Source organism: Pipra filicauda, unplaced genomic scaffold (assembly GCF_003945595.2).
Source record: "Pipra filicauda isolate LSUMZ 115617 unplaced genomic scaffold, ASM394559v2 scaffold810_size77393_pilon, whole genome shotgun sequence".
In the NCBI taxonomy this organism is placed as follows: domain Eukaryota; kingdom Metazoa; phylum Chordata; class Aves; order Passeriformes; family Pipridae; genus Pipra; species Pipra filicauda.
The window spans coordinates 27,996-51,906 of record NW_024104988.1 but is presented as its reverse complement, the minus strand read 5'-3'; the positions used below and the strand labels follow the sequence as shown (position 1 = coordinate 51,906).

Here is a 23,911-nt window from a genome sequence, read left to right as displayed (position 1 = left end):
ACTACACATTACTATGTATATAAAAACACCCCAACTCATGCAGTGCAGTGTTAACATTTTAAATAGTAAAATCCCAACATATAGATTTAGTGTGACAAAATTAGTACATTTAAACAGATGGACTTGTTCTTGTGGTATAAGTTAGATGGCATATGTACTAACCTTGGAAAGAGTATAGAATACCAGAAACTTATTGGTGGAAAAGACAGAGACTCTTTTTAACTAAAATTTCAGCAAATTGTAAGGTTCTGTACTGATGGAGATGTTATGCTTTTCAAAACAATCAGCAATAACTGCCTCACCCCTGGAAATGTTCAAGGCCATGGGACTCTAAGCAACCTGCTCTTGTGAAAGCTGTCCCTGTCCATGGCAAAGGGGTTAGAACCAGGTGATCTTTAAGTTCCCTTTCAACCCAAGCCATTCTATGATTCTATGATTCTATAAGCACTCAAAAATTTTTATTCTGTGACCTTGAACAGAATAAAAGGCCTGAATATGCAATAAAAAATGGAATGAATTAGAAACAGATTTCTAGATATGCACTGAGAATTATAGTAGCTCATTTTGCCATTTTTACTTAGAAATATGAAATGGTTCAGTCACTAAAATTAGTTTAAATTAACTAATTTTAATTAGTTTGATTCATAAAGTTCGGTTTAGTGGGGTCTAAAGCTATAGTGTATACTATTTGGAATTGTGTTTCCCTTGCCCAAAGTCCTCAGTATGTAAAATCAGTACAAAATTACTAAGAAAGCATCCAAAAGATGCCTGAGAGCGTAATCCCTAGAAAACAAGCAATGTTTCACTGAAACATTTTCCTATTAACAAATGTGGGGCATCTTAGAGAATTAGGTATGCCACTGTATTAACCAGGGGAGTCACAGCCATTCTTCACTCTTAAAGGATTTTTAAGGTCTTCCTTAATCCTCACCCTCAATCAGTTCACATTCATCACTCCCTGGTTGCTCTCATTACCACATCAAGCTCTGTATTCCTGTCCCTTCATTGGTGGAGAGCTGGAGGAATATTTTACTGGTCTACAAGTTTCTATGGCAACATTGCACTGCTATTTGTGTCAGTATATAAACTGTAAGTAGTCTGTAATCTTAGTGGGTAAAATTCAGCCCTCTCTACTGCTGCTATTAATTCCTTTACATTTGGCTGGTGCTTCAGATGTCATCCATCTGCTGCTGCTGTGTTAATTTCACAAAACTACAGATTTTTGTTAAATCTATGCTAACCAAAAATGTATTAATCAGCTGTCAGCAGAAGTGCTGTTTTTCTATTAAAAATGTCATAAAAATACTACATTTTTTGCAAAAGTGGTTGTGTCACACAGGGGAAGTATATATGAAGAGTATGTATGGCAACATCAATTTTTAGTAGAATACTATTTTAACTTACATACATTAGTTTCCTGTATTTTTACTTTGAATGGAAACATTTTCAGGTCATGCTTTTAAAACTCATACTTAATTGATTACTTGTTTTCCACTCAGGATTCTGATAGGGATGTTAAAGGAATAATGAATTAATTTCAGTATAAAATAAGCAGAAAATGGTAATTAGCTTTCTATCAAACTGGTCAGTGATACAAGGAAAATCTTTTAGAAGGGATTCAACCTGAAAAGGATGTCAGATTGGCTAACTTTTGGCTAAAAGTTTAAGCTTCATTGTGTAGTGTTCTATGTAAGGCCTAACATTGATTCTGTTAACGTAAAAAGCAATTTTGCATTGTTTTCATGGACAACAGTTAAATGTGGCATCCATCCAAAAACACAGAGTATACAATAATGTATATATCTATCTCATATCTAGAGGCATGGACATATGGACCTCCACCTCTTGGATATGATTAACAGAACGAAAAAGGCATCTTATGATTAGTTAGGGCATTTACAGATACCTTAGACAGCATAAGTAGGCTAGGACACAGAAAAAAATAAAGATAACTACTGCCTAATAATTGTCCATTTTTCAGAGCATAATGGTCAAATCAGGTCTATTGGTATCACACAAATGCAGCAGCAGATGAGCACTACACTGCCTACATACAGAGACATTTTCCTGAGTTCTTCAATGGGCCTTTTATTCATTGCTTATCAGGTTCTTTTTTGTGTTTTATTTCCACTTCAGTGACGATTCAACCTTCTCACTCTGCATTTTTCCACTACATAATTGTATCAACCATCAACTGCAGGTGTTAAAAAACCAGACTTTTTTGAAGAACTATGTTCAGTAGAAAATGTTGTTAAACCACTTCCAACACCCTGAGGGTGTTTAAGTCAATATTTCATTAATAATTACAGTTAGGGTGCAAAAATGTGTATTTCTATCAAATGCTTTTATAATGGGGCTCACTTGTATTCAACTGCACTGCTTCCTTGCGTATATATATATGCACACACCCCATTACAGAAACCAATGTATTTGTCACAGTAGGCCACATTTATCAGGGCATTAACAAAGGTATTACCACCAAAAGATGCAGAATAACCAAAAAGCCATATTTCCAAGAGTTCATAAATTGTAGAAGTGATGAATTTATCTTTTATTTTGCATAGATATATCAGAATTCATGTTGGACATACTTGAGGAGAAGCTTATGAGGTGATCGTAAGGGCGGCTATATAAGAAATTAGAGAGAGATCCCACTCAACTCGTAAAGCATCTGTGGTGAGATTCTCTGCTATCAGCAAATGACTATTAGTCTGTAGGGACACAAGGCATATTGTAGAAACTTTTACATAAGCATATCTTTTTGATATGCCATCTACAGCAGTAAGGTTGAAGAAAATGTTTCAGCTGTGTATTTGTGTGTATGTGGGTGAGAGAGGCAATTTCTAGGGAACAGAAACAAGGAACTAGAATATTTTTTTCTGACATAATTAAGGTAATTCTATATTCTTGCTCCTGTACAGGGTTTTCCTATACTGTATAGAGTAATTAAATATCATTACTCTTGTCAGATAATAGAAAATCTAGACAATGCTGTAAATTTGTTTGTATTTTGCTCCTATTTCATGATATTCCTATTTAACCCGAGGTGTGTTGCCAGTTTTCATGGTAATTGATTGTGAAGGAATGACCTGTGCTTAAATTAACTCTTGTAACAAGGACACACATTTCTATGTCTATCAACATCTGGAACTTTGAAAAGTGGAAAAAAAATAAGAAACAGGATTGTTTTTCCAAATTATTAAGAAGAAGAGTAAACTGTTATCAACTTGGAATTTTCCAAACCAATGGAATTAAAACCATCATGTCAGGTCTCCTAAATGAACATTTATTGATAAAACTTTTCCTGCTCTAGAGTTGCATAAAGCAGAAAAGTGAGAGAACATGTACGTGCATTTTGAGGCATTGGCCAATTATGTGTTCCCCTTGCACAAAAAAGAGAAAACTGCTCTAGTGAGAGAGATAGTTGCTGTCCCTGAAAGCGTTCAAGACCAGGTCTGATGGGGCTCTGAGCAACTTGGTCTAGTGGAAGGTGTCCCTGCACATGGCAGGTGTGTTGGAACGAGACGATTTTTAAGGTCTCTTTCAACCCAAACCATTCTATGAGACAGGCAATTCCAGAGAGCCACTAGAAATGTCCTGAACAATTACCTTTGGTTGAACTAAAGTTTAGATGACCAAAATTTGAAGGCATGGTTCCCATACCAGTAATTCCTGTGTGACTTTTCCTTTGGGATGTCTTTTTATTTACTTTCACTTTTTATCTAGACCTTCTGGAGACCTCTAAAATGTTCTGAAGGACACCTGATTCCCTCAAAAAATGCTGGAAGCAAGGATGCTAAAACAGAAGTCATATACACTCACAATTCAGTAGCTTGCTTTGGCTACAACGACAATTGTTTCTTTATGGTGAAGTGGCTTTACACTTTCTAAATTGTTTTTGATAGTACAAATCAATACAGTCATTTTTGATTATACACTTTTGCATTTCAGCAAAATGGGCTTCCAAGTGACAGGCACCTTCTGTCTCTCAATTCTGACAGATTCAGCATTCACTGGAATGCTGGTTCGCAGCTTTTCTGCATGTTGATACAAACAACTCACTGTTGCACAGCTTATGTGAAGAGATCCAAGCCCATTATTCCCAACTGAAAAGTTAATACAGTGTTTACAGGGTCATACATACCCTTCAAGCAAAATGGAATAAGTTATTGTCCTTTTTCAGTAATCTTTCCCAGTCTACCTTCTATGAAACATTTTGATCAACAGCTTCTTCCTTTGTATTTAACTCCAAAATCCCCCGGGCTAAGAATTACACTGGTTTTGGCACAGTATAAGCTAGCTTTCACAGTTGACTGCAAGCTTCTTCTGTTCTTTCATCTTCAGCTGTTATTGATGAAAGGTCTGAATGAGGGCTTCTGGCACTGATCAGCGAGCATAGCAATGTGGAAGGAAATGCACCCTGCTTCAGAATAAATGCCAATCTTTTCTCAAAGAACTCCTTTATTCGTTCCCTGTTATATATGACAAAAGCCTGATACAGGGACAGTAACACAGCCATAACAGCAGATCAAAATTCAGCTGGGCGTACGATGTTAAACTTTAGCCAGTAAGATGCCTGACACATTTAGCATACTCTACACCAACTCTTTTAGTTCAGAGTTGGAAGGTCCACTTGGCAATTGATTGTTTTTGTCTTCTCCTGTGCAGACATGACTAGGTCAGAAATGCCCTTATGGTTTTAGCCAGACTTGGTTAGTGTGGTCTTTCTATATTCCATAATTTCAGAAGAGGGAACTGTTGACTGGAATTCTTTGTTGGTCAACTGGGAGAGATCATCGAAGAAAGGACAACAGATGTAACTTTTTTGGTTTCACAGTTAAAAATACTACATATATCTTATCATATACATCATCTTAGTAGTTTTTATAATTCAGCTCAGTGCTTTTAATCAGAAAACAGATGGACATCTATTAAAAATAATGTGCATGACGCCTTTAATAGTATTCAAATAGTATGCTTTAATATCTGCCTCTGGATTGCTCATGATTATGTTGATGATGACATCTGAAACCTTACTGAGTATCCCGGGATTTGACATGAAGTGTCCAACTCATTAAAGGCAATACAGCAAACCTTCTGCAATACGCATGGTCCTTCAGTTTTCTAGTCCATAAAATGACACCTACAATATTGGTGCTTGGGTATTATGTCAACTATTGGTGTATCAGCAAAGAGGGACGATGAAATTCTAGGTAACTAGGTAAGAATGCCTTCAAGAGTTAGGGAACATTTGGAACTAGATGGGGGCTCAGCAAGACTTTTACAGGTTAAATAAGCATTCACTGAATGACTAGGGAGTTGTGGGCACATACTCTCCTGCATGATCCTTGAGATACAAGAGCATGGCTGCAGTCTGTTTAAAATTTCCTTTCTCACTTCCTTTAGTACATATGTCCAGGATCAACTTCAATTTCACCTCATCATTAAGAACAGTCAGAAAAAATGCAATCAAACTTTTTAAAATGTATTTTTATTGACTTTTTCTTCATTGCTCTCAGAATTTGCAAATACAAACATTAGAAAGATTTTCAGTGCTTTCACTGAACAACTACAACATCACTAAAGCTCTTCTGTAGGCATGATTCACGTGTTTCCTGCTTCCATGTCATTTGAAATTTTATCTGAATGTTTTCAAGATTAAAAAAAAAACAACTAAAAACCCAACAAAAACTGTGAGCTGTGCTTGAACGTGTGGATGGGATTAATTTGTGGTTTTCTTTTTGATGGTGATCTGACTTGTCACCAGCTAAACCAGAGTTTCTGAACTATTATCCACTGAAATAAGTGAGATTCACAAGCATAGTTCACAGAGCAGAAGGACTGAAAAGTATTAGATCTTTATCTCAAGTGAACTGAGTTAGAAATCAAATGCAGACTGAAAATAAAAGCCAAATGTAGACAACTCAATTTCTCTAACTTTTTGATACAAAGCATAAAAGGGAAAAAACTCATACCTTGTGGTTACATAATATATTAATTTTTAAACTTTTAAAAATTACTTACTGAAAATGTTCATAGATCATTTGTGCATTAAATTAAAGAAGACACCAGATACCTAACATTAATGGAATGAGGTAATGCAAAAGATAATTTTTCTGTAAATGAAGAAACATTTGCTGATATTGATACAGGGTCAGAGATACCAAGCTTTTGAAATTTAGCTGTTGAGCTTGTCACACAAGCGTTATATAATTTCCCTTTCTGTTTGTGTCTGAGAGGCATAGGGGTCAAGATATGGCAGAATAAGAGTCCCTGGTTAAACTAAACCATATATTCTACATGCAGCTTGTTTTGACAGCTTTTTTTTATACCTATTTTTATTTATGTTCTTTGCTATCCTTTTATTCTACTGCACTCTCTTCATTAATTGTCAGATTTCTAATCCTACTTTACACAAGCAGCTAGAGGCAAAAAATATCAGATAGCAGCATCAAAATTCATGGTTACCAAGTTTACAGCATGAGGCCCACAGTGGCCTAGTTGCACATAGTTTTTTCTATCCTTCAGAGTGGGGCTTCCTTTTGGATTCACAGTGTTATTTTAAGCATTTTTCTGAAAAGCGATGTTAAAGGCAGAATAGAGTTTTTTCTGAAGGCAGTCACTTGCAAACAGAAAAGTAAATGAATCAATAGAACTGGCTTCCATACTTCAGCAATGATGACAAGCACACCAAGGTCTTAATGCAAGTCTTAATGTTTTTATTTTAGAATAAATTAATTCATTGTTTCAATACTCGAGATCCTTTTGTACAAAAGGTGATACAAATTCCTCTCTAGGAATTGTATTTTTATTTTTTGCAAAATAAAAAAATACATATTAGTTATCCTGAGTTAGGTGCCCCTAAAAACTTCCAGTCGTGTCCTGAGTTTTTATTAAAATATTTCATTTTACTGAATTTGCAAGTAAACTGTGTATTCTCCTCCTGGCAGGCTGTCTAACCCACCTCATTCTGATCCATTTCAAAAATACTCACCCCAGGCAGAATGTTCACAGAGATGTAATGGCTGTCGCAAAAGATACTATGCTTGGAGGTGGCATCCTTTGGAATGACTTAAGAAAAATGCCAACATCTATTACAAGCCACCTACCATATTTGAAAGATATTTCCTCAAGTTTGTCTAAACTGCTTTGTATAGAAGTTTTATGCTGCTGTTTTCCATCATCATCTATATTTTAAAAAATTGTTGACAAATGTAAGCAGTAGGAATTCAATTCAGCCAGCCTTGGACACCAAAATAGTTTGTTTTTTCAAGTGACAGTTATACTTGCAACTGGAAATCCTTCTCCACAGCAGCCTTGCACTGCATCTAATATTCTGATATGCAAGGAGCCTTTTCAGTATATGAATATAGGTTAGTCTCTATCACACAGTAATACTTGTCATCTCTTTTAGAAATATTAAAAAAGGGATAAATTGTATTGCTGATTTTTAACAACGTAACAACTGTCAAATGAAACCTAACCTGAAATTCTGTTTAGGCTCTATAATGCACGCTCACTCTAGTTTTTAATGTGAGGCTGGATTATGTGCTGATATCAACACTGGTGCTCACTGTGTGCTAACGCTAAAGTAAACATAGCTTTGCTAACAGAGAGATTTAAAAAGTCAGCAAAAGTATGCCCTGAACATAATCAGACAAATTCTGAGATATGCACTATGTCCTGTAGCTTGCCCTACTTTACATTTTATCCTTTTATAAATAACAGCTCTCAAATTTTAACTTTAGTTGATAATAACCTGAACTGTGCTTGAACCAGTAACTTGAAGTTGTGTATCCTTTGACCTCTCCTTTGCACCAGCCAGCCACCTCAAGGCAAGCAACTTGAAAGATGTCAGTCCTCATTACTTGGTGCAGTCATGTCAAGATGTTTCATGAGGCTGAAAGTTTGAGAAGTGTTACAAGTGCAATAAATTAATATCTTCTAAGAGTTGTGTTTTATAGAAGTTTTGTTCCATAGTAACCATAAGGCATAGGGAACAGGTCAGTCTGTATTTATTTCTGTGCTGTAATCTGCAGCTGTAACTGGTTTTGTTTGCTTATTAGGACTCTTTAGAGTTAAGAGCTCTATAAATCAGGCTGTAGTTGACCAGGAGTGCACATGTAGCCTAGACTTTTATTACTTTTGTTATCCCTTTGGATAACAAGTAAAATCTTCCTTGCAAGCCAGTCAGTGTATTGGGATACCCAAAGCACAGAAAATAATGTATGAGGAAGTAAGAAAATGCTGTTGGCTGCAAAGTCATTATGATTTAAAGACTACAGAAGGAAACTAACTCATAGGAGCATACAGACATAGTGGCCTGCAGGGCACAGCTTTGCTACTGTCATAGCTTTTCTATTGCTCCATGCTGTGAAAGTCAGCAGAAGTAGGCAGAAAGGCTACTGATAACTGTGCTGAGTAAACTGCATGTAATCCCATGACTTCAGCCAGAATGAACAGGAGTCCCAAATCTCCTGCTCTCTATGTTTTGGGTGAATATACAACACTGAGGCTGATATATATGTGCAGGTTGCATAGCACATAAAGATCATCATTGAGGCAGCTGCAATTGCAAAGCTTTGGTAGGCTTCATAGGAGAGTTCAGATGCATATTTAAAATACCTCTAAGAACATAAAGGAATGGAGGATGCAAGAAACAAGAATTATAATGCATATATTACTCATGTCAGACGTGCATAGCTGGGTTTTTTGGTGGTTTTGTTTTTTTTTTTTAATAAAATTTGCAAAAATATAAGTTAAAGGAACTACCTGAGCCCTTATTTACACTTACTATAATTTCAGTGTTGCTACCTCCAAGTACTGAGGAAGCAATTTGCCATCCAGTTAGCTCATAAAGGAAATTACAGTTTTGGATAGTTTTGCAAGGCTACAGTTTCAGAAGGAATACTCTGGAACTGTGAAATCTGCAATAATATAAAGAGAATTTCTAAAAGCATATAATTTATTAAGGACTGGTTTGGAATCGTAGTTAATGGTAGTAGAGTCTTCTTGCACTCTTGATAATCTCATCAAAGGGAACCCCAAAGCTGACAAACATGATCAATAAGAAACCTGAAAAGGCTGTTGTTTTGTGAGAGAATAGGTCAGAATGAAAAGTCAGTAAAGAGACACATGGAACATTGTTGACTGCCAGGCTACAGAACAGGTCCTATAGGGTGGCACTGTCATATCATCAAAGGCATCATTCTTTTCCCATTGCTTTCTTTTGAGGAGTAAATATATCAATTTTTTGTAGGGAGTTAAGGAAACTAGATGGTAACTTTACAGGTAAAGCTGCTGAAAAATTTTCAGGAGAAGAGTTTGAAAATTTTGAAAATGCATTTTCTTGGAAATGAAGTGTTTTATAGAAATGTTAACACCAGCACAATCCTTTGAAGGGAAATAAAGGTAGTCAAAACAACACTCCATGTTTTGACTTGACAACATTAAAAGTTACATTCAAAGAGTATAAAATATGTTAATTTCCATTTCTAATAGTTATGTTACATTAATATATATTGTATCTTTAATGTTAGTATATTGAAAAAAGGAAATTAATTAACTAACAAGTTCTAATTCAAGGAATAATATTTCCCCCTTACAACAGATAATAATAATAATAATAATAATAATAATAATAATAATAATAATAATAATAAATCACATCCTATCTTTTGTGCGGAAGTTCAAGAATTAGTGGATGTAACTAGATCTCATCATCCCTCACTTTAAACATGAACTTTCTTGTGAGAAGGGAGAGTTTACTTGGGAGGGAGCTGGTCTAGATAGCCTACCAAACAGACAAATGGACTTTTCCATTACCTCAGGAAGAGTGTGGGCTTATGTGCATATGGTGGGCGTATGGCTTTGACTATGACTATCTTTGAATTACTAAAATGATGTATGCCTTGAACTTTTAATCAGTTAATTTTTTTCTTTCATAAAGGTTGTGCCAATTATAATTTTTTAAAATTATTATTTAGTTTGACTACTTGACAGCTTGTTATACTGATTGTGATACGATCTGGGGTTTGTTCTGTCTCTAAAGGAACCAAGACCTCGATAACCTCAGCAAAGTGAATCCAAGTTCTTCCACAAGTGACAAGGAGTAAGTCTTCAAAGTTTCTCAGGCCCTACTTTCCTAAAGCAGTGAGTAATTTGCAACTATGAGAATGTCAGGAAAGGTAATGTTGCAAATCTGGAAAATGTTTTATAGATTAATAAGTAGCATTCCTTATACTGAATGATGAATATAAAAATACAGATTAATTCAGTGGCATGTGCACTATCAGTAATATCACAAGTAATATCTATGGCAAGCTTCCATATGTGCCTTATATGCTTCTGCAATTAAACTGTTAATGACATATTGTGATATAGTTAGAAAAGGGGCAGTAAACAAAATACCATAGAACTCACAGATGATAAGGGTTTCCCCAACAAGGTGTAACAAAGCATTTCAGTCAGCAAGGGCAGTGATCCACAGAGCAGCTTGAACTTACTTTTTTGAACAATGTGTCAGTTCAATCTGTTTCAGGCCAAGTTTCTTGAGGTCTGCAAGCATCCCTTCAGCATATGGAAGGGGAGGAACTGGCAGGGTACTATGCTAGTAAGAGCTGTGTTATATTTGTCACACCTAACACTGATATTCTGCAGATAAATTTCAAGACTGATGTTCTAAACAGTAACAGCACACAAATGCTGCCAACCTGTGATCATCTATTTTACATTAGACAATCTTACCTATATGCACACACATACATATATATATATATATGTACACTTAGCACTAACCTGTAAGTTGAGTATAATTTTTTTGGAAATTTTAACTCACAGATAATTTAATAGGATAAAGCACAAGGCTTTGAGACACTACTGAATTTTAGGAGCATCCAAAGTTTTAAGATTAATAAGCCTATCATGGATTGAAGTGACCAAGTTATGAGTTTCATAGAGCTAACTGGGCCTTTTGTTTTGCTCCCTATTTACCTAAAGAGAATCATGGGGTTTTTTACAGGAGTTAAGAGTGATTTTCATAGGTCATTCCATCCTCTAATTCATGGAACCATTTTAAAATAGTAAAGAATACAGAGGAAAAACTTGCATCTAGTTTAATTGTATTTATGAAATTTATAAAAATGTTTCCTTATATGTAAACTATGTGAGTCTTTGGATGCTTACATTTTCAGTATAAATACAGACAATGCTTTAATTGTTCACCATGATGATAAACAGAGGGAATTTCTCATCATTCCAGAAGCAAAGTATGTGGAAATTTGGCCATATTTCTACATGTTGTCTTAAGAAGGAGAAGTTTCTTATTTTAAATAAAAAATTATTCTTGAAAATTATTGATGCAAACACATATTAAGCTATTTGGAGCCTGCAAATTAATTCTAAATTCTGTGAAAGTTCATGTTTCTCCTTCACTATCTTCACTGGCAAAAACCAGTCTTAAACTCTGGCATTGATCTGATTAAAGTATTTTTATTTTCTTGGATATAATAGATAATATTTTTATTTAATTATACAGAACTTTACCTTGCTAGGGGAAAATTGTAAACATATTTTCTTATTATGTTCAAGAACATAAGTGTTTGCAAATTTTGAACACAAACGTAGCTAACAATTTACTTTTTTCCTTTAAAATGTGTGCACAAATATATTTCTTTCTTTTATGACACTTTATTCCTTCCTAGATAGGGGGAATATTTTAACAGTTGTATTTGTTTGTTGTTTCAGACAAAAACACCTTCAGGATGTTACTGAAATAAATACTGCTGATCAGAAAAATAAGAGGCGAGCTTGTCATAATCTTTCTCTTACATACTCATAAAATATTGATGGTTGATTGGATATTAGTATTAATAGGTTCTGTTCTGTAAAAATCATTACATTTTAATTTGTGTTCAAATGGGAACCTGGGTGACATTTTTTTAATCTGAAACAGTTTGTCAATGGGTAACATTTTTGTTTAATTACAGGGCAATTAATATACAATATTAATGTAAAATTATATTATTATATACATAACATATGTTAATATATGAAATTTATTATATGACATTGCTTTGTCACAGTAAGTGATTGATCAGCTACTAGTATAAATGTGATGCCATATAGATCTAGAGATTGTATACAATCCTAGATAACACCAGTCGTAAGAGGAATTTGGTCTGCATATAATAATAAAGCAAATAACATACTTTGAAAGCCATTTCCATAGCTCATGGTATTGATGCCTGTACCAAATGAAATTCTGTTATCAAGTTAAAATGATAGAGCCACAATCAGTTTAGCAGATGTAGGCAGATGTAGATGCTTCACCTGTAGCATGGGAACACAATGTCACATAGTGGTCATAAACTGAAACAAGAGAGATTCTGACTGGATATATGGAGGACTGTCCAGCAGCGGAGCAGGTAGCCTGGAGAGGTTATGCCATCTCTCTCCTTGGAGGTTTTCAAGACCTAATTGACAAAGACTTGAGCAACTTGGTTTGACTTCAGAGCCACCCCTGCTTTAAGCAGAAGGTTGGACTAGAGAGCCCCTGAGGTCCCTGAATTCCAGCCTGAATTATCCTACAAAACTGTAACGAACTTGCTGATTTTGAGTTGTTTGTTATTCTTTTGTGGTGTCACACTAGAAAGAAACTGAAAAATATTGAAGCCTGAACAGATAACTACTAACTGTAGTAAGGAATATTCTCTGCAAAATGCACACAATTCTTTTCTTCTTCAACATAAATAATTCAGCCTGTTTAATATGTTTAGATTAAATAAAATACTTCTATTAATTCTGAGGTCTCTCTCACTTTCAGAGATGAGGACCTTGGTGATAACACTGAAGTAAAGTCTGCTGATGACCAAAGTAAAAAGCGGTGAGACTTAATTGGTAGTTTTCTCTAAAATTTGAAGAGCTAATATCAACAGTTCTGGCTGTTTAGTGTGGTACTAGAAATTTGAACTCCTAATACAAGAAACCAAAATTTGCCCAACATAAGTAAGATATCTGTATTATTTCTAAAATGTGACTGATTAACAAAATGTAACAATAAAACTGCATGTATTTTGGTAATAAGTAACAACTCAAACATATAATCTCTTGTAAGGAATGAAAATGACTGGTGACAAGATCCTCATAAGCATTTTTGTGCTTATCTGGCTGTTTTGTGAACTCAGCTGCTAGAATCTCAAACAAATATAAGTAAATGCATTCCTAGTACAAGGTTTCACTGCTACTAGGTTTCTTTATTTGCAGAAGCTAGGACCTATTTTGGTCAATTAAAGTGAAGTTAGTAATATGTTTTTAGCTACCATTCTGATGGTATCTTTTTGAGTCTTCCATTTAGTTGTATATCTAAATGAAGAGGAAGAATTAGCTATCTGTATACATAGGCAGTTTTTCTATTTTTCAGTAGAAAATATTTTTGTCCTAGCAGTTTCACTTGACAGTCTGACTAGAGAAGCATATACTGAGTACCTGTGGTGAATGAGTTTCTCTTTTAGTTCTGAAAGGGGGCATGCCCGGTTAGGAGTCACAACAGAGGGTGCTGCTTCATGCCACATGCTATGCATATAAAACATGACAGCACTAAGTGAGGGTCATTTGCAGAGCTTTGGTCCTTGGCAAGCTCACTGAAACAAATCAAGCTGCAGCCCAAACATCCAGAGTTAAGGCTTGTAATCATCAAGTTGCTTCAGAACCTTTGCCAGAATCAAACAACAGTAGCATTTATCTGGGCTGCTTTGTAAAATCTTCAAAAACATTATAACACTTATTCCTTAAATCCTATAATTTGTATGACAAGGTTTATTTTTATGTTTGTTTGACTGTCATGTCTGTGGCAGGGAAAACTGCAGAGGCAAGGTTTCTTTTGCTTGAATAATAATCCTGCTTTTCGAAATGAGTCTATGTATCTGTTTAGCTGGTCATTTCTAAGAAAAACATAACTGTAGTATATACAAAAGAAAGAAAATTTGGGACCGAAATGCAGTAAGCCTAAGAATACATCATAAAATACTGAAAAGAAAAAGTACAGCGCTATCAACCACTGAGACATTATTGCGCAGTTGAAAATCTCAGCGAGCACTTCTAGGAAACTAGAGTTCAATAGTTAGATGAAGTTTCTGATATGAATAAATCTGAATATATCAGCATAAACTGGAGGACTTAAAATTATAGGTCAGTGATTGCATTATTTTTCACCAGCAACAGTTTAACAACAGTAAGATAAACAAAATTTTTTTAACCTATTTTTCAAGCCCAAGCCTCTGCATTTATGGCTCTAAGTGTACATTAAAAGCTGTGTAGATGAAAATGATTTCTAAAAAGTCTTTCTTTTCTTGTTGTACGGTTTCTTCTTTTTTTTTTTTTAGGATAACTGAGAAAGCATATGAGAATCCTCCAAGGGCTCCAAATAATCTCCCAGAAACAAACTACTCTAGCGACAATGAAAGGAAGACCAGGTACTGTGGACAATCAATTGAGCATCATAGCATCTAAAGTGACATTTCTTGCAAAAAATTAAGAAAAAAAACATTTTTATGCATCAAATTTCAGGGATGCTTAGAAATCTCACATTGGTCTTTGGAATCATGCCAGCCCTCTTCCAAATCTTCTTCCAGGATCCCAGGCATAGAAGCTCACAAATCATAGCTCTGGTGCACAGAGTGGAGAGCACAAAACATAACCCCGTTGTAGCTCTAGACATGTGGCTGAAACATGAAATTGAGGAGAGCAGCTAAGCCAGAATTCATATATAATCAACGGAGGAAAGGCATTTCCTGTGTGTTAGATACACAGTGCTCTTATTTCTTACAAACTTACTTCTTTGTGAGGGTGTAAGGAAAACATTACACTCCCCACTCAGGTGCCTTATTAAGTTCCTAAATGGGACGAATTTGAACCCATGTATCACCAACCCAATCACTGAAACCGTGACATCCTGACTTTTTGACCAGGAACAAGCTCTTTTAAAAACCATTTATCTTGCAATACTCTTGCTCTAGCTGGATTCTGCTTCTGCAAGCACACACATTGCAAATCTGTGTGAAAAATATGATGTAGAGATATTTAAGAGAACTAGCTATACACCAGGTGTGTTGGTAACAGGAAATGATTGAAACAAAGGAAATTATATCTTGTTCTTCATGGTTAAAATGTATTTTCAAGAAATATGACAAAAATGTAATATCTAATTCCTGAAGGAGAGACATTTTTGGATTAGGAAGAAACCTCTCCTCAGTACCAAACCACTCAGTACCCAATAACTAAATATTAATGTGGGTGGGATTGTTTAAAGACATAACGCTATATGTAAGGTGTTGTATTGCTGTATAGTAGTTTTGAACTCCCCGAGTCAAGGCTGATGACTTGGCAGGGAAAGGAGTGATCTTCTATTGAGCCTTACTGACGGGGAAAGTAGCAGTCATAGTCTAGTACTTTATGGGAACTACGGCCAATGTTCCCATCCTTAACCTTATGCACACCTGAGCCTTGGTATGGGTATGAATGGGCACAGGATCTCTAATCTCTCATTTTCTTCCATTTGCTCTAGGAGGTTGGAGTACAGTTGAAATTTATGTATTCTGAAACTTCTGCATGGCCTCAAAGGACAAACCCATAAATTGGCTGAGAATAAAGGCAAAGCAAAACAGCATACAATTTAAGACTAAAAATGAATATTCAACAGAAAATTCAATTAGCATTTTCCAGCATTCTGCACACATACAGATTCTGATTTGTAATATTCTGATTATTTTTGAAAGTTAAAATAGAGACAACAATACAAGAGTGGCAGGGCAAAGAATGTGCTGCAATATGCAATGTTCTCTTACACTTGACAAAATTTATACCCTCTACCTGAACCTCTAATCCTAATTTAATTAATGAAATCTTATTAAATGAATGGTCTTTGTAGGTTATTTCAGGTTTTATGCAATAGATTCTACAGAGTATTTATTGCTGAGTAGTTTGCTGTGTAAACAAGTCACACCATAGCAAGCAAAGGAGTGAGTTATATGAACTGAAAGAAGGTATATGATCAGATACACAGCTCTCAGGCTACACTGTGACTCAGTTTTCACTTAGTGTCTTGTCAACCCCTCAGACTATGAATTTATTTAAAAAGGTTCCGAGTTTCCTCACACTTTCAGTTGACAAGGTTAGAAACTGATTCTTTGGAAATATTTTTGCTGTAGCTTCATTATTTTTTCTATACAGTAGTACAGTTATATTTTTTTCCTAACTTGTGGTTATATACATTTTTGTGTTTTTCAACATTGCTATGTTCTATGAAACATACATAAAACATTTATCATTTAAGCTTGTCAGTAATTGTAATTTTAATACAGTTCTGGTGTTGCATAGAAATCAAATAAGAAATATTTACATTAAAAAATGCAGCTATGCAGAAAAGAGTATCTGGGCTTCATAACACCTTTCACACACATTATCAGTCTATTTCAGGCAAAGCCTGTAAAAAAAGATGTTCTGCAGACACACATGATTATAAACAGTTGTTCCTAACATTGCTGAATATTATTCAAGAGTGAAATGGAATATGTAATAATTACCACATGCCTTAATAATTTCTGGAGAATAGGATAATTAAGTCAGTTCAGAAATGTTCAAAATATGTAGGGCAAGATGACTTCTTCAGCTGTATGATGAACATATATATGTTCATCCGTTCCATACAATAAAAACTGACAGTTAAGCAACTTAGAAATGGGACTGTTAAAAAAGGAAGATTAAACTTCCCTGACAGTTCAGTATATTCCTTTTTACTTCCTTTTACTCCGATATGAGGAACAATACAGTTATTGTAGTGAACACAAATCACACATTGAACAGCCTGTATTATAATGACCCTCACTCTAATTCTAGGACCACGTTGTAATTTTGTTTGGTTGTTTGAAAGCTCTTTGAGGACAAGTGAAAGAAGCAGAGGAAAAGGAAAAAAATGCAGTCTGTCACCATTTCCTGACATGTATCATTCAGGCTGGGATATCAGCACAGGCAAACCCAATAACATCATATAATTTTGCTCAATGGGCTTGTGTGGATTTAATTTTGAAATGCTGAAGAATCATTCAACAATAAAACACAGTCTAATGACACTATATTTCTAATTTAGGGTTTTTTTATTTGATATTATTATTCTTTATGGTTGTGAAGGTACAGAAAAAGAACTCATCACCAACTATGATGGTTTTTTTTTCACAAGCATGTTACTTTAGTTTAATTCGCATATTATCATTAGTGTAGTGAAACCTTTAAAAATATAAAGTACTGTTTAGTAATTGCTATGCACTCTCTGCTTCACAGCAAATCATCATATGGTGCCTATGAAGAAAATATAACTGGAAATACTATTAAAACTGTTTACTCCACTTCTGACCGGTACGTACACTTTAATAACATCATAGAGTACCAAAGGACACAGACATTTGCATAAGCATTCAAGTGTTCAGACAAAAGAGAGCAGTGGAAGTCACCATTAGGCTTGTCAGACAGCTTTTCATACAGAATTCTCTTTCAGTGGGATCTTGCCATCAAATCATTACCACAGCTCAGCAGCCTAATATTATGTCAAGCTTGTCACAGCTGACATTTTAAAATATCTATAGAAACAATAGCCAATGCTTTAAGTGATAGGGTTGGCTTTGTGAGTCTGTAGTTTCTATCTCAGGCAGCTGCTTACTCTACAAAATGTCCTTCCTTTGTGAGAGTGGTTTCTGTAATTACCAACTTTATGACCAGATGTAGAGGAATCAGTTCACATGACAACGCTGTTAAAAACTATGTTTTCACAACAATTAAGATATTCCCAAACATAAGAAGCATATTTGCTCCATTAGTAATATCTTACCTCATGAGGAAAAAAAAGTTAAAGGATAATTTAAACAGTCCCATTACTTGGAATTACCAAATCAGAAAGACTTGTATCCTTTCCAACATAGCAATAAGAAACTCTGGGAATGATTAAATATTAGTACGATGGTTTGTCATCGAGTAGAAAGGAGCAAGGCCAGTTGATTTTGTAATGCAAAACCAACAACAATTATATCTAGATACAGACTGATGTCATGTAAGAATGCAACAAGAGCTGAGAAAATTTTTTAAAGTACTATTGTCATAAATACCAGGTAGACTGTTCTATATGCATGCTCACTATAACTGCCATGAAGGTATAAATTCTGTCTGACATACAGAAAATCAAAAAAGTTTTCAGGCATTTCAGCAACACAGCGAATTCTATACCAGATTGATCAAATTATGGCAGTTTCAATACAACTACCAATTTATTTTTGTGATTAAAATGTTAAAATTCTTGTCCTCCACTCCATCCCTATTTAGTATACATGCTCCCAGACATTCAGCAGCTTAATTCAGTTCACCAGAGAAGACCATTCTTTCTATGAAGGTATTTTTGCTATTTGACAATTACATTCAGCAATTTATCCATCACAGGAGCATGTATATTACACTTGTCAACTAGAATGGAGGGAATACACACGACATTTTTCCATTTATGGCCGTTGTACAGTATACAAATGTCTTTCCCACGCAGCCTACTAAGCTTGCATGCTGAGATTTTTTTCTGCTTGAGATTTCAATGGCAGCTCTTTTTCTGACAGCTGATGTTATATTATATACACAGGAGTATAATTGGAAAAGATATATGTACATACTGCAGGAAGCCCTTGGGCATAGATGCCAAAATGATCTTAGATGCCTTGCAAATTTGCTGTCATTCAACTTGCTTCAAGGTAAGAAGATTTCACCTGGTACTAAGAAATATGATTTGAATGTAATACCTGCATTATACTACACATATAATAAGACTATTTAAGCCTTAGGCCTTCTCCACCTTGAAGAACAGGAAGGCTTCCAACCCGAGGAAATTAATGTAGGAAATACTATCTGTTTCTCTCTCTGCTCTACACAGTCCCTTCTTCTTTCTTTCCATTTCTCTCCCTCCTTCCTCTACTCTCCTTCTCCCTGCCTCTCCTCTCTCACAACCACAAGGAGGATAAAGGATGCAACTGAATGTATCCTGAATGTCCGACACATTTAGAAGCCTTCACTTATACACCCTTCCAGTCTGATACAGTGAATTATCTTCAACTTACACTTTCTTCATATTATAAAATTTTGTTCAATTTCTCTTTTTATGAAGTTTGGTAGATGTTCTTGATTAAGTGACATCTAAAACAGTCTTAATTATTAAAAACTAGGTATTTTTCCCCATCTACATTAAAAATGAAAGCAGAGGAAATTTATTTCTGCTTGCCATTCCAAAACACAAGCCTCAGCCAAAAATTTGCTCTTATACTTTTCTCAGGGTATGCCTGGCAGTGCTCAGTCCTATGGTCTGTTTTCTTTCTGCCTCATTTGTCTTATTTCTGCTTGCATCTACACACAGAGTTTGCTGTTCTCACAAACAATACTCTGCAAAATCACTGCATTAGCATAGCTCATTTTTCTGCCCAGTCCTGCATAGGTTTGACTTCTGCTTCTGACAGCAGTTCTTTTACCTATTTACTGCATGAAAATTAACACAAAGCAGAATACAGCAGTAAGGTTGCTCTTAACATGTATGAAGCTACATGTGTTTTTTGTCTCATATTGACTTTCTGAGCTCTTTGAGCACCAGAAATGCAATTTCTTCCCGGGAAACCACTATGTAATACTATTACTGCAGGTAAATATAAGCTCTGGTTTGCTTCCATTCTTTTTAGATGGATCAACCCACATGGAGAGTAATGGGCTTTTCATGCAGTTAAGAGTATTAATAAATTCATATAGGCTGAATTATCTGTTAAATATTTATGCTTTTAAAAAAAATTATATTATTTTGCTACCTATTCTCCATTTGGGACCTTTCTGGCCAGCAAAATTCATCTTAATTTTTGTGTAACTACACACTTATGAAAGCATTGGCAAAAAAATTAAACAACTGATGTAGGTCTGTGGCTCATGCTTGTAGTTATGTATTTAGCTAAACAGTGCAATTTTTCATCATTAATATTCATTCAGCTCCTTACAAATACCCTGTATCCATTAGAGATTTGCATGTAGCTGACAGCAGTATAATATCTTCATTTCCTTGTAAAGGTATATACCAAAAGTTGTGAGTAAATAATCCAAATTATAGGGAGTTTTCTCTGTATAAAAATTCTAGCCAATCTTGGTGATCAAAAGATCATGAAGACATGCCCATCCTTTTGGTGATTTAAACAAAGAAACATAAAAAAGTGAAGAAGCAGATTGTTTTAATAACACCTTAATGCTAATGCTGATTTTCACTTATCAGAGCATAAAATATCCAAAGAAACCAGAATTTACTATTATTTTATTAGATTAAAATAAATAAATAAATAAATAGATAAAATTATCTGGGTATTGAGGTTCTAGTTTATATAGCAAATTACCATGCTCCTTGATCCACTGTCAGCTTTCCTTGTGATCTTGGGAAGTAAGCTTCCGTGTGTATCTGTGTATTTTCATATGTGAAATGTGGACAATGCTTCCCTATCTCAAAAATTAGCTTTTTTTAGACATTTGTGAAAGCAGTGTCCAGATTCTGCAAATGGAGACATAGTTAAGTGTTAAGATAAGTGTCTTAAAATATTTTGAAATAAGCAGGTTTATTTTCTTTAAGATCTACTCTGAGTTGCATGATTAGGTGTTATCATGCTTCCTTTAGTTGGTGAAGAAAGAAAAGGATCTCAAAATAGTGATTCATCTTATTTTAGGATAAACCTCTAAGCTAAGACAAAGTACCCTTTCGAAATGTCTCAGGGAAGTATGGGGTTGTTAAGTATAATGAGTACCTACGGAACCAATTGAGACACTGATTTTTAGACATTTAAAGGTGAGATATTCAGATGTTTAACTTCCTGTTCATTAAAGCTACTCTTTCAGAGTTCAGATTTGATGATATTGCAGTACTAATAACCCCTATTCTGGTCTGGGGTTGCCTGGTTCCTACAGTACAGCATACAGGGAATGAGTATTAGAGAAGGGTTTCATTTCAAGTTTTCTTCTTTCTTTGAATTGTGTGTTGAAGTGTGAAGTATGCAAGAGACCCCTGGAAGATCTAAAAGCAGGAGACAGCATTTGGATTTACAGACAAACTGTGCATTGTGAGCCCTGCTATTCCAAAGTTAAAGGTAATGTACAAGACGGCACTGAACATAAGGAAAACAATTCTGAGAACTTCATTCAAACAACTTGAATGTACAACACAGCTGTTGCTTTTCTCATTTCTGCATACTTAAAATTTTTCAAAGCATCTAATTCAGTAAGCTTAGGATGATATCCAACCCGAGAGTCTAGATACGATTATTCTGTATCTGTGAGGGAGATTTCTTAAGGTCTCATTGTAACCCGTAGAGTCCTACCTATGCAGTCAATGAAGACACCTAGAGTGAGACAATAGCCTCTTGCCCTGGAAGTGAGAAGAATAAATTGCAAGGTCATCTGAGAATCAGGTTGCTCTACTGAAATGACTAAGCCAGGGTCCAGAGGTATTTTCACCTAGTGGAACAATTGTGACCACTAGAAAGAAGATACAAAATCTATTAAGTCATAATGAAAATATTATACTGTGATTATCATTCTTACCTTTGTGAGGAGCATAGTGAGTAAACAAATGTACAAGGCAGGGACAAATGAACATTTTATTAATTTTTCTAGAAGCTGCAAATTTTAAATCTTGTGTCTTCACAGCAATTATTATTTCATATAAATCAGTACCTAGTACCTCTGTACCATCTTAAGACAAATGGAAATGGAGAAGAAATGCTCTGATAAGCTGGTTATCAACCACATAATTCCAAGATAAGATCATGTTAACTAAAATTACATTAAAAATTTGTTTGATTAGAATACTTTGTGTTATGCCATTGCAAAATTTGACAGGAAGAATTTTGCAATTAATCAGATTAGAAAATTAATAAGACGTTGTAGTAGTTACAAAACGGTAAAAAGACATACCAGGATTCTGTATATTAAGCATTATAAATTGACATGTCCTTATTAATCAAATTACAAGATAGGACAGTCAGACTTCAGTAGATATTCTAAAAAAGAAAAAAAAAATTAGAGTATACTTCTTTGCTTGGCATTTCTGACCAATATTTTCTCTCTTGCAGAAAAATGGATCTACTAATTCTGACATACAGAACTCATGATAAAGAAGTTCCACTATTGTTTAATTAAGTCTATTGGCCTGTTAATTCAAAGCACTGTGTAAAATTATTCATTTGTATTGCTAGGAAAAAATTTCCTAAATGAAGTCCTACTGCATAGTTATCAAAGGAATTAATTTATTGGGAATTTAGATGCCCTTTCATACATACATTGCAGGAAGCAAAACGAGACATTGTTCAGTATTTTCATCAGATCTGTGAAACTGCTAATGATAATTTATTGAAATTTTCTGAATGTCAGAACATACCTACACACTTATTATGAAGGGGCTGTATTCTCTTTTGTGTAAAACACATCTCCTCCAATATAAAGATCTGTTGGCTTAATATAGCATGAATAGGATTCATCTCATCAAAAATTAGCCATTTGGAGGTCAACTATTTGGTTTAAACTAGTGTTTTCATACAGAGGGAAGGGGGTTCATGCTGTACCTTTGAGGAGAGACATCAATCTCCAGAGGAAGGTTCTTTCCAAGTAACCTAAATGGTAATTTTGAGACAGAACAAATCATCTTTGGAAAATGCATCTCTATTACTGCAGAAGGATTCTAGGCAAATATAGTTAGAGGGTTTTAAGTAGAATTATCCCACTCCATGTTTATAATTCTGTTACTATTGTATTACCATTTTTTAAGAGGTGCACACTTAATAGTTGCCATGAAATAATGAAATACATACTTTGCACGATATTATGTTGTTGTATTTATCTTTCCTACTTTATTAAACTACCTAAACACTTTGGATGGATTCCTCTTGCCTAAGTTTATATACAATGTAGACATCTATTTCTGAGTTACTTGATCTATTCTGTCTCACACAGAGGAGCAGACTTTTTTAGGAAGCAATTCAATCGGTCAGATTGCAAATGTCTATTTTACTGTGGTGTTAACCATGCTTTGAATGTATGTCTTATTTGCCATGGTTTGCAAAGGAATCTGGAATGAACAGTTCAGAATTCTACACATCTACATTAGGTCAGATAAACTGCTTCAAGACTACAGCGAAAGCATTTTTTTTCCTTTTGGACAGTGTATGTGTATAAAGTATAGAAACTGAAAGAGGAATTCATGCTTTGTTATAATATGTTGCCTAAAATATTCAATAGTTGAGTAGTTTACTGGACATACAAGGGGTTGACTACTAGTCTTTGACATGAGACATTTTAGATTATGATTATCCAGAACAGTTTTTTCTTCCTTACGCCTCAGTTTAAAAGGACTTCTTGGATATGGCCATGACAGAGTTAGAGTGTTTGGAGGCTGCTGGACCTGAGCAAGAGCTTAGAAGCGTGTGAAATGTCAAAGCCATAGATAAGCATTAGACTAGTGAATGGCTGTCCCAGTCAAGCTCTCTCACCTTGACTGCACATTTCATAGTGGAGACAGGAGGCGTGGATGGATGCCTGTGTAATTTAAACCATTGGGCCTGCAGCTGAATAACGACGTAATCTGTCTTGTCTGGCTTAAAGGATCTTCAGACTGACATACAAAGGAGCCATGAAACAGTAGATATTTTGTTTTGTTAATTTTATGAAAATTTCTTATGAATTAATGGCAGTAGCTCTAATAAATCTGTAATTATATATATATTTTTTCTGGTGTGTGTCTCTCGCCGATGACATATCCTAGTTAAACTATACTTATTGTTACTCTGTGCTTCGCCAGGAAAAAATGAGACTTGCACAA

The 23,911-nt window shown here is 34.9% G+C and overlaps 1 protein-coding gene across 5 annotated transcripts in view; it reads left to right on the top strand.

Annotated features, from left to right (window-relative positions):
* The window catches only part of SCEL (sciellin), a 47,857-nt gene extending 24,043 nt beyond the window's left edge, over positions 1 to 23,814 (top strand). For 4 of the 5 annotated variants that reach the window (XM_027721140.2, XM_027721141.2, XM_039390355.1 and 1 more), the window contains 8 exons: positions 10,052 to 10,111; positions 11,746 to 11,802; positions 12,824 to 12,883; positions 14,382 to 14,471; positions 17,335 to 17,409; positions 18,671 to 18,779; positions 21,083 to 21,185; positions 22,170 to 23,814. In XM_027721140.2, the coding sequence (XP_027576941.1) occupies positions 10,052 to 10,111; positions 11,746 to 11,802; positions 12,824 to 12,883; positions 14,382 to 14,471; positions 17,335 to 17,409; positions 18,671 to 18,779; positions 21,083 to 21,185; positions 22,170 to 22,186 (571 nt within the window). In that variant the 3' untranslated portion in view covers positions 22,187 to 23,814. The remainder of the gene's footprint in view (positions 1 to 10,051; positions 10,112 to 11,745; positions 11,803 to 12,823; positions 12,884 to 14,381; positions 14,472 to 17,334; positions 17,410 to 18,670; positions 18,780 to 21,082; positions 21,186 to 22,169) is intronic. The other variant, XM_027721143.2, reaches the window with a different exon arrangement.
* The last annotated feature ends 97 nt before the right edge of the window (positions 23,815 to 23,911 follow it).